Raw genomic sequence first — 12,497 nt, forward strand, 5'->3', positions numbered from 1 at the left:
AAGAAACTTTGTGTGCCTTTGTAAGTATGCGTGCGCTTTGACAGCTCAATCAGCGTATCCTGAACAAATGGCCGACCCATCACCGTGCCAACAGTAAAATGGGCACTATGTTGCTGCAGCAACACTGCAGAGAGAGTTATCACCAGAATTACCAGAGAGGATAACATCCTATAATTTATGTTAAAACAACATCAATTTATTCAGCATTTGAATGCCATTTAATTTTTCTATTTAGAACCTTCATCCCTTTTTGCAGCCGTTAAAGAATTTAACATATTTTGATGACTGTCTTTACTGTCAAAAGACATTAAGTTTAAGCTGGAAGTGTGCATACACATTTGTTTTTCACCATCAGACGATTAATCAGACCAAACTTATCCTGTTTTAGGTCAGTTAGGATTACCAAAGATCATTTCTATTTGATAAATGCCACGTCAGTGAGAGAAAAGATGTAAAAGATTCATTTATTAAATTCTTTGAAATCAGAAGTGTGCACACAAGTTCTCAGTATTTGGTACCAAAGTATTTAAACTTTATGACTTAAGTGAAACCTTTTGGATATCCTGTCATAAGTTCAAGGTCAATCCTTTTAGCAAATTATTAGTTTTAGACCAAGTTAGACCAATTAATTCAGACCTCTCCGTCTTCAGGTTTTAGGTTGGATCACAATCAAAAACAGCGATATTTAAAAAACACGGTAAATGGCACCAAATTATCAACTTTAAAAGAGCTAAAAGATAATTTCTTATCAAAAGTGGAAAAAAATAAATAAATAAAAGTTTTTAATCATCCATGGGCTTCCTTCCAATTACCTGTTTTGTATCTCAATTAAATACTTTTAGTTTATTTTGTTGTTGTTTTCAGTGAAAACCTTCCCCAAGATTCCTTCCCTGAGATTGGGCCTCTTTGTGAGTTAAGCAAAAATAGCCCCAAAATAGGACTTGCAGTGCAGTTAGTTGGTGGAAACCAATTGACAGGAAAACAGTGGTTTCATATGGAGCCAAATTAGTCTTTCCTGCCTCTTTATGCGGACATTGCTGCTCATTAAAAAGGGACAGTAGTAATATTTAACAAGCTGCTTTTGCCCACTGTGTCAAATACACCAATGCCAAAGGATACTTCCATTTCTATGTCTTGGAGACACTACAGGCTTAGATAAAACAGAAGTGCTTTTTGCCCGGAGAAGGAAAATAGAAAGATCTAACTTTGATTTATTTTTTTTCTTTCCTTCTCTTCATTATCTGAAACTGGCACAGTGTTTTATGGGTTTGAAGCAACAGGAGCAACATGACTTTCAAAGAGTTGATTTATTCCAGATGAAATTACAATGTTTTATAAGATCTGTCTTTTACCAAAAGCACACTGTTAAGATTAAATGGATAGTTTTGACAGGTACATTATAGACAAGACCAATGAGCCCATACTGATGACTAAAGTTCCACACTTCATTTTCTTCAGAGTAAAAGGAAAACCCCTAGGACTCTCCTTTTCACCTGACTTTAACTCACACAAGCTAGTGACCCACATAAACAGTTTGGAAGTGAACCAAAATTAAATGAGGTTTCAAATAAGGATTGCTGTGCCAAAGTCTCCCATAATGTAGCTCAAATGCCCTTGCTCATTTTTCTCCAAAGTTTTGTTTTATGGCTTCATAGCATTACTAACCTGCCCCCATAAACACTAAAAACACAACTCTGGGAAGGTTTTTAATTTTTAATAGCACCCAGCCACTGTGTTTCAACCGACAATTCTTTTTACCCGTCTTAGCTGCCTTACATTTAAAGGTCTATACTGTGACTTTGCTGCCTCCTCAGCAGGATGGCCTTTGTGGTTATTGAATCGTCTCTGCAGTGGAGGCTCAGCTTCAATCATCCATACTGCGAGAGCTACCGAAGCATACAAAGAATGGTTAACCCTTCGTGCCGTAGATTATCTCTCTGACCCTACATTCCACTAAGACAGACTAAGAAAGGCTTCAGGGGAGGATAATCAAAGACAAAATAAAATAAAATGTAATCATACGGATGAGTTTTCAAAATGCTCACAGTGTAGATGAAGTCTTTGGTTTGGCCTAATAGCATAGACATTTATCAAGGTGAAAATAATTTTTTATGCATATTTTTCTGTCTGAACCATGGAATTGTAAACTAATTAAAAACTAATGAATTGATTGGCCAACTGCCTTACATTGTCTTGATCGCTTTTGTACTGCCAAAACACATAGGGTGAGGCATAGACTAAACTAGATGACCAAAGTTATGCTGTGGTATCACACCCCAACATGTTAGCTTAGGATTTTTTAAGTCCACTACATTGTAAGGTGAGATCTCCAGGGGTTCTTCTTGTTTGTCCAGCATATCCCAAAGATGCTCAACTGGACTGGGATCTTCCTACTAGATCAGTCCCTATGTGTATGTGTGGAGTGAGCCAAGTGAGTTTTGGCTTTCCAGGACTTTATTCACTCTACTATCTTAGTGAAATCTCTACCATAGATACTCCTCAATCAGGTAAGATAAAAAAATTTACTTACATCAATCATGTGTGTGGTTGAATTATAATAAGTCATTTGGGGAATTTATTTTCAGGTCGTTTGAAAGGCGGGATTATTAAATATTCACGGCTTCACTGAGTTAGCTCAGTGAACAAAAATCATTAATCACATGACCATTTTAAACAAAGCAGATAAATTTCCATTTGGGTAATATTGTGGATTAAAATTAGCTATGAATACTGGATAGAATATTTGCACAAAAAATTAATTGCAGGTATTGTCTAATAACATTGAAAGACATTCTGAAGGCCTGAAGAAGTAAAGTATAAAGATATTGACGTGGTTCAAAACTTTTTCACAGTTCTGCAATCATTCTCAGTTCATTAAGTTACTCTTAACTACACACACTTTGGTAAAAGTTTAATCTTAGATCGATAGAGCCATATTCCTGGGATCAAAACTTTGTGCAGGATGTTCAATCTGGCTACTTTAACAAACTTCCTACAGTAGCAGATAGATTGACCAATGGGCACAGCGAATGATTGATGACATCATTAAGGTGGCACACAGCATTCCAGAAGCACCCGTACTCGTTGGAGATTTAATGGGCACACACACATACACACGCCCACACAAACACATGCACAGTCATTTACCAAAGTTATTGTAAAGTGGCCAAACTCTTTACTTTTCCCTTTTGTCTTTGTCTCCGTACTCAGAAATCAACATGTATGTGTGTGTGCGTGTAAAAGTGGCTGACATATAGACCTTGTTTGAGTCAGTAGATTCAGCACATCAACTGAACTCCCCTGGAGTTCACACACACAGACACAGACAGAGAGAAAGAGTTGGCTCAGTGGCCTTACCATCTGTCCATTAATCAAGGTGCCACATGGAGCCCCTCTCTCAGTCTCTGTCTCTGCCTTCGCTCTCTCTCGTAAAGTCTTAAAGGAGTGAAAACTGGGAACATTGCAATTTGATTGCTGCTTTTGTTGTTTTGTTACATGTTTTTTACAATTTCTATTTGTCATATTGTACCTCATAAAGTGATTACCACTCCAAGCCATCTTTTATTTTTTTACAAGTTTATTTTTCTTTCCCTCCATGCCCTGACATTGACTCCTTTTTTCCAAAGAAATTCACTTTATTTTCTAGTTAGTGTTCCAAAAGACATGCTTAGCTATATAAAAGTGTTTTGACAGAGGTGTCCCTTTAAGAAAGCTTGTAGTTTTCTTACAGATTGCCTCTCTGTCAATGTTATTCATGAGTTTCCTTGTTGGTTCATTGGAAATAAAGGTCAAATCTGAGCAGAGAGTAGCAGGAAACAGCCTTCCTCTCATTCCAGTTTTATTTAACTCTGTAAAACAGACATGAGTACTTAGGAAAACATGTTTTCATACTTAGGAATAAAAATGTTGACTTTATAACCTTATGAACTGACTGAAGGCCCTTAAAAATCTGGTATCTTAGCAAAGTCAGAAGAGAAGCCATCTGCCTGATGGATTCTCTTCTCACACTGTTTCAAGAAAAATTCATAAGCAGCATCTGGTGACATGGAAAGATAAAAGTCTACACGCACTCCTGTCTGTGTAAACGTTGTCAAAAAACAAAATGACAAACAAGGTCATTTTGTTTTAGATCAATCCGTATCATAAAAACACAGCTTAAAATAAATACAATGCTGCCAAAATAGATGGGGTACAACAAATTGCTTGTGTTTTTGCAGATTGAGAAAAATGTATCTTTTTGGCTCTGCTTTTTAGTCAACATTTTGTCCATTTTAATTGCAACACCTCGGTTTAAAAGTTTAAAAAATATTACTAATTCTAGAGAATTACTGACATTGTACTCCAGATATTCCACACGTTTAGAATATGTCAAAAAATGAATAAAACATAGATTTTTTGACAATACACTCATCAGTTCACATTTTCAGAAGCGTTAGAGCCCTACAAATAAATCAATAAAGATGGAATCCTTAAAATACATTTGCATATAATATAATTAGACTTTTTTTCCAACTTAAATTTAAGTATACTTGTTCAGTGAGTTGGGGAAATAACCTGTATTAAGATATATTTTATTTAGTTCTTTTGTAGAAATTCGGTGATTGTATACAATATTTGTACATTTGGCAAAGTTTGAGCCAATTTAAAAAAACATATCCCCATTAAATGTTTAAAAATACATAGAAATGAATTAAAAACATGTTAGGAACATGTTAGTGTGCAACATAATTGCATGATACCTGATTTTACTGCAGCGTGTGATCAGGAAATCTGTTCAAATATTAGAACTTCTTCTACAGCAGCAAGAACGAAGAGTTCACACCTGACCTTCAGTTAAGTTTCAAATGACTGAGCGTCTAATAAAATGTCTATAATTTTCTCGCAGTGTACATTGGAATATAAACTCTATTCCTGCCAGACTTCCTAAGTTAGAGATTGGAATCAGCTATCTTCTTGAATAATGACACAAAACAGCAGCATATTCGTAGACATCAATGCTGTTTCTCCAACTTCTTAGTCTATTAGTTCAAGGAGAACTCCTTTCCTATGCCTTCAAGGCATCTTTACTTTTGGAATTTCAATATTGGATGTTTGTGCCTAAGGGAAATAGGTTTAAAAAGAAGAGTGGATTTCATAATACACTCCCTGCGTTTCACATGAAGTAAGTCACCCTCTCCAAAACACTCCATTTCAAGCTTAAAACCGTATATCTAGAAGATATAGGTACAATTTCTACAGTAACACTGCATTGTGGTATTCCATTTTCAGCTTCCTCTTCTGAGTGATCCTTTTACATAGCCTAAATAAAGCCCCAGCATTATTGTCAAAAAGATGAGACCCAGAGTTACATGCATGTTGTCCTTCAAGCAGCCTTAGTGTGGTTTCTCTGGGATTCATAGGATTTTTGAAGACAGATCGTTTTTAGTTTCACCAAAGTACGACCATACATACCAATGACATACCCCAGCTGCCGCAAGAGAAGAATAACAGGTAAAAATACTCCCATTATAAAGGTAAAAGGTGAAGGAAATTTTATTTATGTAGCAATATTACTGTCTAAACTGGTATAAACAGTCATGTCAATATTTGCAAAAATAGCTCATCTTTTTAGGAGTCTCAACTGAAACAAATTATAAGATTGACCAGTAATAACACAAAATAGCCTAAAAGTGTAGCCAAGAATAGTAATATTATCTCTTTAAAGTGCATACATCATTATTTCTTTGAGTCAGAAATCTCAACACCCCCCCCCCCCAAAAAAAAAAAACTTAACTCTCAATGGGCCTTTTTTGATGCCTTATTCCTCTTTTTTTCTGTCATAAGAGTTTTACATTTATTGAGTTTGGCCAACATTTATCATGATTTATTTATTTATGTCTTTAAAATTAAGACTTTACATACAGAATGATTATTACATCTTTACACAATGTGAAAACGCCTAGATGATGATGTCTTTGCTTTGGAAACTTCTGATAGATTATCTGAAACACTGAGTTAATTGGAGGCATACATGTGGATATATTTTAAATCCAACTGACCTAAAACCAGAGAAGTTTGGTCTATGTTCCCATTTATTTGGTGGGTGAAAACTTCCGGTTTCAGCCGTAATAATAATGAGTTAAAACGCAAAAACAATTGAGAAATTGAACTCTGACTGGAAGCAGTACAGATCGCTATAAGAGATTTTTCCTGCCAACATCGCTACCTACAAAAAAAAATTGAAGAATTTGAAATAATATGATTTACAACAACATTTCATTTCCTTCTGTGATCTATGAAGTATTTTTGAATTTGAATTGAATTTGATGGCACTTTTTTCTAATAAATGTGTAAGCATCTTTCATTTTCACACATGTACTACCACACTGCACTGTGATGCAATTTTATGTCAATAAGATTGACATATACTGTATTTCAATACTCAAAAAAGGTAACAAGAAGTAGTTTCTAAAATTGTTTTTTAAATGCAAACTTATGTCTCTGTGCATTTTCATGTTTGAGACTCTAAAGAAGCAAGAGCATCTTATGAAGTATGATGCTTATAACAAATACTGCTGTTTTATTGGTTTCTTAGCAACAGCCACGAGGGACGGTGGTATGCATTGTAAAAGTAGTTTATGTTAGAACTCTGGGCAATTAAGTTTTATTTTTTCACAAAAGAGATATGGTTTATAGTTACAGTGGGCCAGAGAAAACGTAATATTCCAGCAAGGATATTCATTGACTGGCAGCTCTGTTTCTAGTATGCTTGCTATAGTCTTTCTTAATGTGTTTCTTCTGTTGAGAAATAAAAATCCAGGATTCTTAAAGCCCCATTCCATCAGTGGACATAGGTAGAAGAAAGACTTGACTGGCTTTATCTTGGTAGTTTTATTTAACAACTCATTATAGGGTAAAATGAGTCCCTAACAGTCATTAAAAATAATGAAGAGTCAATCCAAATTATTATTACATATATCTAATAATGAGTTAGATAATAAGCTTGCCTGGAAGGATTAAGCAGAAGCCATAATAAGAAAGGCATGCTGGATTCATAGCACCTCAGTTAAATCCTTAGAAGAATTGGTGCAGTCCTAGTAATATGAACCCAAAGGAGGTCAGTGCACCTGTGTATCTGGTTCACAAATAAAAAAACCAGGATTTCAGTCAAGGACGGTGTTTATCTTGTGTCCTTTAACCTAAAGGCAAGAGAGCACAACCCGACCCAAGCGAGGATCCACCCTGTTCAGCTGACTTTGGGCCAAATACTAAATCACCTTACAAGCTCAGAGTGGTTTCAGAGTTTAGCTGCTGCGCTTTTATTAATGTTTAGTAATGTACTAAATAATTGACATTCTAAACCATATGACTAAAGTAGCCTTAAGGTGGAAGAGATGTTTTTGACTTTTTTACAGTTTCTTTTTGCCCTCTTCCCACCCTTCTGAAGTTCATTCTGATTACAGTTCAAAGAATTACTTGATATATGAGACTATGCACAAGTCTTGAGTTATATCTTATTTACTTGCATTTTGCTTCCAAGAAAGAAAAAAAAAACATAACATTGTATTTTGGAGTCAACAAAGTGAATCCTAAAGAGGTACAATCTGAAATTTTGGCAAAGATCACCTAAAGGCTCACTGCTCCCATGTCATGTTTTAGCAGAATTTCACACAGTCAATTGCGAAGTATTCATAACTTAACTTTCTCACGTTTTTTCACATTAGAAACCAAAATTCTCGTGCATTTCATTGGGACTTTAACAAGACAAAGTGCTACATAATTCTGAAGTGTAAGGAAAACAATGCATGGCTTTCAAATTAAAATAAAATTTGCCAAAGCACTGTTTGGAAACCTAACTTACCAGTGGTCTTTCTTCTTGTCATAGGCACACACACATACACTGTGAATATTTTGTTTTAAGTTAAAGAATGTGTCCCACTACAGTCTTGAGCCAAGTAAGGACAGAAATGACAAACGACTTTGGCATTTAACATGGCAGACACACTCTTCCTCTTTCCCTCTTTCTCACTGTGTGTGTGTGTGTGCGTCGGAAATCTGGGCCCACCTATCACTTGGTAAATAAACTTTGGAGCATGTCAACTCTTGAAAATGCAGTGTTCAGAGTATGAAATGATTACACATGCATCACCTTAAAAGAATATAGAGATTTATTTACCAGTGATAATACTGGGTGGATGTTCACAGTTTAATTGGATTGTGTTTGCATATTTTTTGGTCCTGAGGAACAGCCATCACGGCCTCAATGATGAAAGCACATCTAGAGTCAGAGATAGACTGCAAAATCCAGCAAGTTGTACCTTTACAGACTGGTCTGTGGTCACTCCAGGCGGCAAAGACTTCGGCCACTCTCTGGCAGCTGATGGTTTTACTGCCCTGCAGCACGTGGTCCTCTCCACAACTGAATTGGACCACACTCCCAATGCTAAATCAACACACACAAGCACATAAGTATCACACAGAAAGCAAAGGTTATGGTAAAATAAAAATAAAATACAGGTTTGTTATTTTACAAATGTCCTAATATATGTGTATTAAAAAATCCTCACACATTTGTGATGTTATTGTGACTGATCTGATCAGATTTTCTGATAACTTCTTGTTTGCTTGGGATACAGAGGCAACTCTTCAAAATGGAAAAGAATACCAAAATCATCAATTTTGGGGTAGAACTGTAAAAAATCACTTTGGGTTTAAAGTTTTCTTCTATTTGATTGGAAGTAATATCAACATTTTGGAGAGGCCTGACCAGAATTTCTATTTAAGTCTGATAGAATTTGTTAAAAGAGTTAAACGAGAGTGATGGGAAGAAGGCCTTCTAAGTTCAAAATCATCAAAATACCATTGAAAACGCTGAATAAGGTGGTTAAGATTAGCTGTCAAGGCAATAAAAAAATCCTCTTAAATATTGAGAATGGTATAAATAATCTGTAGTGAGATAGTTTACTAAAATATCACACTAGTAATATTTTTTTAAATATGATATTTTTTATACTGAGACTGCTTTTACATTATTTTAGTGCTGTGCAATAGATGTCTTATTTCCAATCAGAAACTAAATCTCTAATTGAATGAAATCATTTTGGAATTTGGCCAGTGGGCTTTAACTATACAATCACATACATATTTTAATACTTTTAAAAAAATGAAGAACTGACAACAAATGAAGGCTGGATAAGGAATTCCTTACACAATGAGTTACTGTTTGAGAATACCAACAAAAAGCAGCATTATGGGATTAGCAGTCTTCATCAAACAACAGTTAGACGTCATCTAAATGCCAACCGAATGTTCAGTAGTCATAGTGAGGAAATGCCTTTAAAATCCCCCAATCACAACTCTAAACATGGATTTTGCTAAACTCTACAAAGATTTTTACTGAAACACTGAGGTTTGATCACAGGAAGTTATGATCTGGCTTTTCATCAAAAAGCATTTAAGATAGCTTGATGTCAGACAATTGTTTTCTGGTGGAAATCAATCGTCTGACATGTTTCTATTCTCTGTCACTCTGGTCGATCCCAACAGAAGCAATTTTGTTCATGTATTTTTCTCTCGCACGTTGGTCAAGAGTGTTCACATGTTTTCTTTTAGTTGGTCTTGAAGCCATGTGTCTGCTATGCATTGTGCATTGGCTTGCCTACTAAGATGGCGAGAATCTTTAATTAAATGTTTTTTGATGGGGTTTTTTCTAAGCTACTGCAATAAAAGATGCATTTAATCTATGGCTTTTTGTGTGTTTTTGCAGTGGGCACCAATACCTGGCCAAAGTGCTATATTTAAAAACAAATTGTACCTGAAGTCATTTCCATGGCGTTTTCCATTTTCCGGCTCTCCTGGGTCAGGGCAGGAGTTAGACGCCTGTCTGACACCACCTTCATTCACTAAAGGGAAAGAAAAACATGCACACAACCGGGACAAATGGGTCAGAATGGAATAGATAAGACAGTAAGAAAGCAGAACTGTGTCCACAAGTTCCTTCAAGTTGACTCTTTGTTTATCTACAGGAGAGGCAGGGAGATCAGTGCTCATGCTACTACTGGTCTAAAAAATCTAATGTTTATTTTCACAAAAAAAATCAACAATATTCATATCCAACTGTTGTTATAAATAAATATTTGCAAAAAAAGAAAAAAACAAGAGCACTGAACTGCCTCAGTGATCCTGGCAATATTCTAAAACCATCTGTTTTTGTCATTTAATTGCATTCAGCACTGGTCTTCCTGGGTGAATTTCCACCTCCTTGCTTTTAGTTTTGGAAACCTGCCTGCCTTATCACTTATTCACTTTGGAAGCAGCGGGAAGCAGATTAGAATAGGAGATAGATGGAGGATATGATGGTTAGGTAGGCAGGCAGTCAGTGATAATACAGCAGTCCAAACATTTGATTATGCTAGAAACACTAGAGCTTATATTGACTCTAAGAATGCCATTTACACATCCAAGATATAGAACACAACAAAGAAAATACTTAATTTTTCCCGGTTTAAGTATGAGCTTGATTTTTAAGAAATTAGATATTGTTTTATTGCTTATTTCTGGTTTCACTGACCTTAGATTTCTTTATATCAATTTTAGGTTTATATCATAACATTATTTATCCCACACTGCAGTATATTCATTACAAAGTAGCAGCAAATTATTAAACGCATCAAACCAGCGTCATTTAAAAACCTTGGCACAACTAAAACCACAAGTTTTTTTTCCAAGTCAAACAAAAAATAACCAGTTGCAAACACTATGCGAAGCAGGGCCTCAGCTTCTGGCACAACTCCTGAGGAATCATAGCCATCTTATTATGAGCTAAGGCCTCGACTTCTGCACTGTAATACGTCCAGAAGTTTGTCTGACACCAACTTTTTCTGGAGTTTGAGATATGCTTCGGATCATTATCTTGTTGAAAGGCCCAATGATGCTCAAGCTTCAGCTTCTTTAAAGTATGTGTGCAGGAGATTCACCCTACAGGGCCACAAGCGAGTCACTATTTTTATTTTTTCACACTTTTTAACACTTTGATTTGTTTTCTATTTCATCTAAATTATGCAAATGTCACTACATTTTTCACGTGTTTACTAATGCCTGTACAAACAAGTTAATGAAATCATCTAAAGTCAAAAGTGACTAATTAGAGAAAGAAAGAAGAATTTTAGCTGCTAATCAATCTTGTGATAAACTCTTTTTGATTAAAAATCTAAAATTCCCTTGTTATTTTTTAATGACAGTTGAATTCCAAGATTGTGAGCAGTTTTGATTAAAAGCTAAATGTATTTTTTTTTCATAAACTCTTTATTGAGCAGTTTGTTTTTTGTGACTTGAAATCCCTCCAAAAAACTGGCAAACCACAGTTTTGTCTCATGCTTGACAAGAAATCGGATGCCAGCAAGCTCAATTAGGTGCAACAAACACAGGCCGGAGCAATAATTCCGGTCATTTCTGCTTTCACACGAACACCTTCACACCCACGCTGTCTGGGCTTTCTGGCTAACACGCAAGTACATGTTTAGTCCATATCAACGGACCCAGCAGGTGGTTGGAGAGTGTATGTGTGTTTGTATTTGTTAGAGTAGATAGTTTGTTGCTTTGTTGGAGCGGCTAATTTGACCATCTGGACTATTAACATAACAACAGAGGGACTGGTTACAGTACTAGCACACAATCAAGAGGAAAATACACAAATCTTAACCCACACTCACGCACATTTACAATGGCAGACTTTAAAAAGCCATCCTTAAATGTGTATTTGTTGATGGAGAGGCTCTGTGCTTCAGTGAAGAGTTAAACCTTTTAGAGCAGAGCAAATTAACTTCTAAACCAATCCAAGCCAGACGAATTAACATACACATTTGGAGAGATAGAGCTCAACTGTCATTCTGCAACATGGCAGAAAACCTGATGAATCAAAAATGTCTTTTTTTCCTGTGCTGTACATTTTCATCAACTTATAAAGTGCTTCATAAAGTGCAAAATAATTAGTATTTTACTGTACTAACCAACACAAAGGACTTGGTTCAAACTTTTCAATGATTATACATCCAAAACCTCCCTGGAGAACTACTATCACATCACCCATACAGGTACAACTTCAAAAGTAGAATATTGTATAGGTTGATTCTGCTGTACTTCAGCAGAGACAGGATAGCTGGTCAGCACAGGACAATCCTGTTAGAGGGAGCATGTCTGGGACAGTTGTCAATATTCACCGTCCAGCACCACAATGTCCCTCATGCAGACCTACAAATTAAATTATTAAGACTCAGGCATATCTAGGTGTGAGGAAGGTTCACTCAAAAGCCAGACCTAAATCCTTGTAAGAACTTGTGGAAACACTTGAAAATGTAGGTTCATAGACTCTACATGCATACAATTCGGCTGAGCTTAAACTTGTTTTTCAAAGACGAACAGGCAAACATTTTAGTTTTCAGATGATTCTGACTGGTAGAGACATAGTGGTACTACAAAAATATTGAGAGGTTAAAAGTCATGCTTTTCAGACATCTTGC

At 35.8% G+C, this 12,497-nt stretch overlaps 1 protein-coding gene across 8 annotated transcripts in view; it reads right to left on the minus strand.

Annotated features, from left to right (window-relative positions):
* The window catches only part of LOC102226981 (CUB and sushi domain-containing protein 3), a 392,616-nt gene that overhangs the window by 136,019 nt on the left and 244,100 nt on the right, over nucleotides 1–12,497 (minus strand). For all 8 annotated transcript variants that reach the window (XM_023345230.1, XM_023345235.1, XM_023345233.1 and 5 more), the window contains 2 exons: nucleotides 9,794–9,881; nucleotides 8,298–8,422 (listed from right to left, as the gene is read on the minus strand). In XM_023345230.1, coding sequence (XP_023200998.1) covers nucleotides 8,298–8,422; nucleotides 9,794–9,881 — 213 coding nt within the window. The remainder of the gene's footprint in view (nucleotides 1–8,297; nucleotides 8,423–9,793; nucleotides 9,882–12,497) is intronic.

Source organism: Xiphophorus maculatus, chromosome 13 (assembly GCF_002775205.1).
Source record: "Xiphophorus maculatus strain JP 163 A chromosome 13, X_maculatus-5.0-male, whole genome shotgun sequence".
NCBI classification, from domain to species: Eukaryota; Metazoa; Chordata; class Actinopteri; order Cyprinodontiformes; family Poeciliidae; genus Xiphophorus; species Xiphophorus maculatus.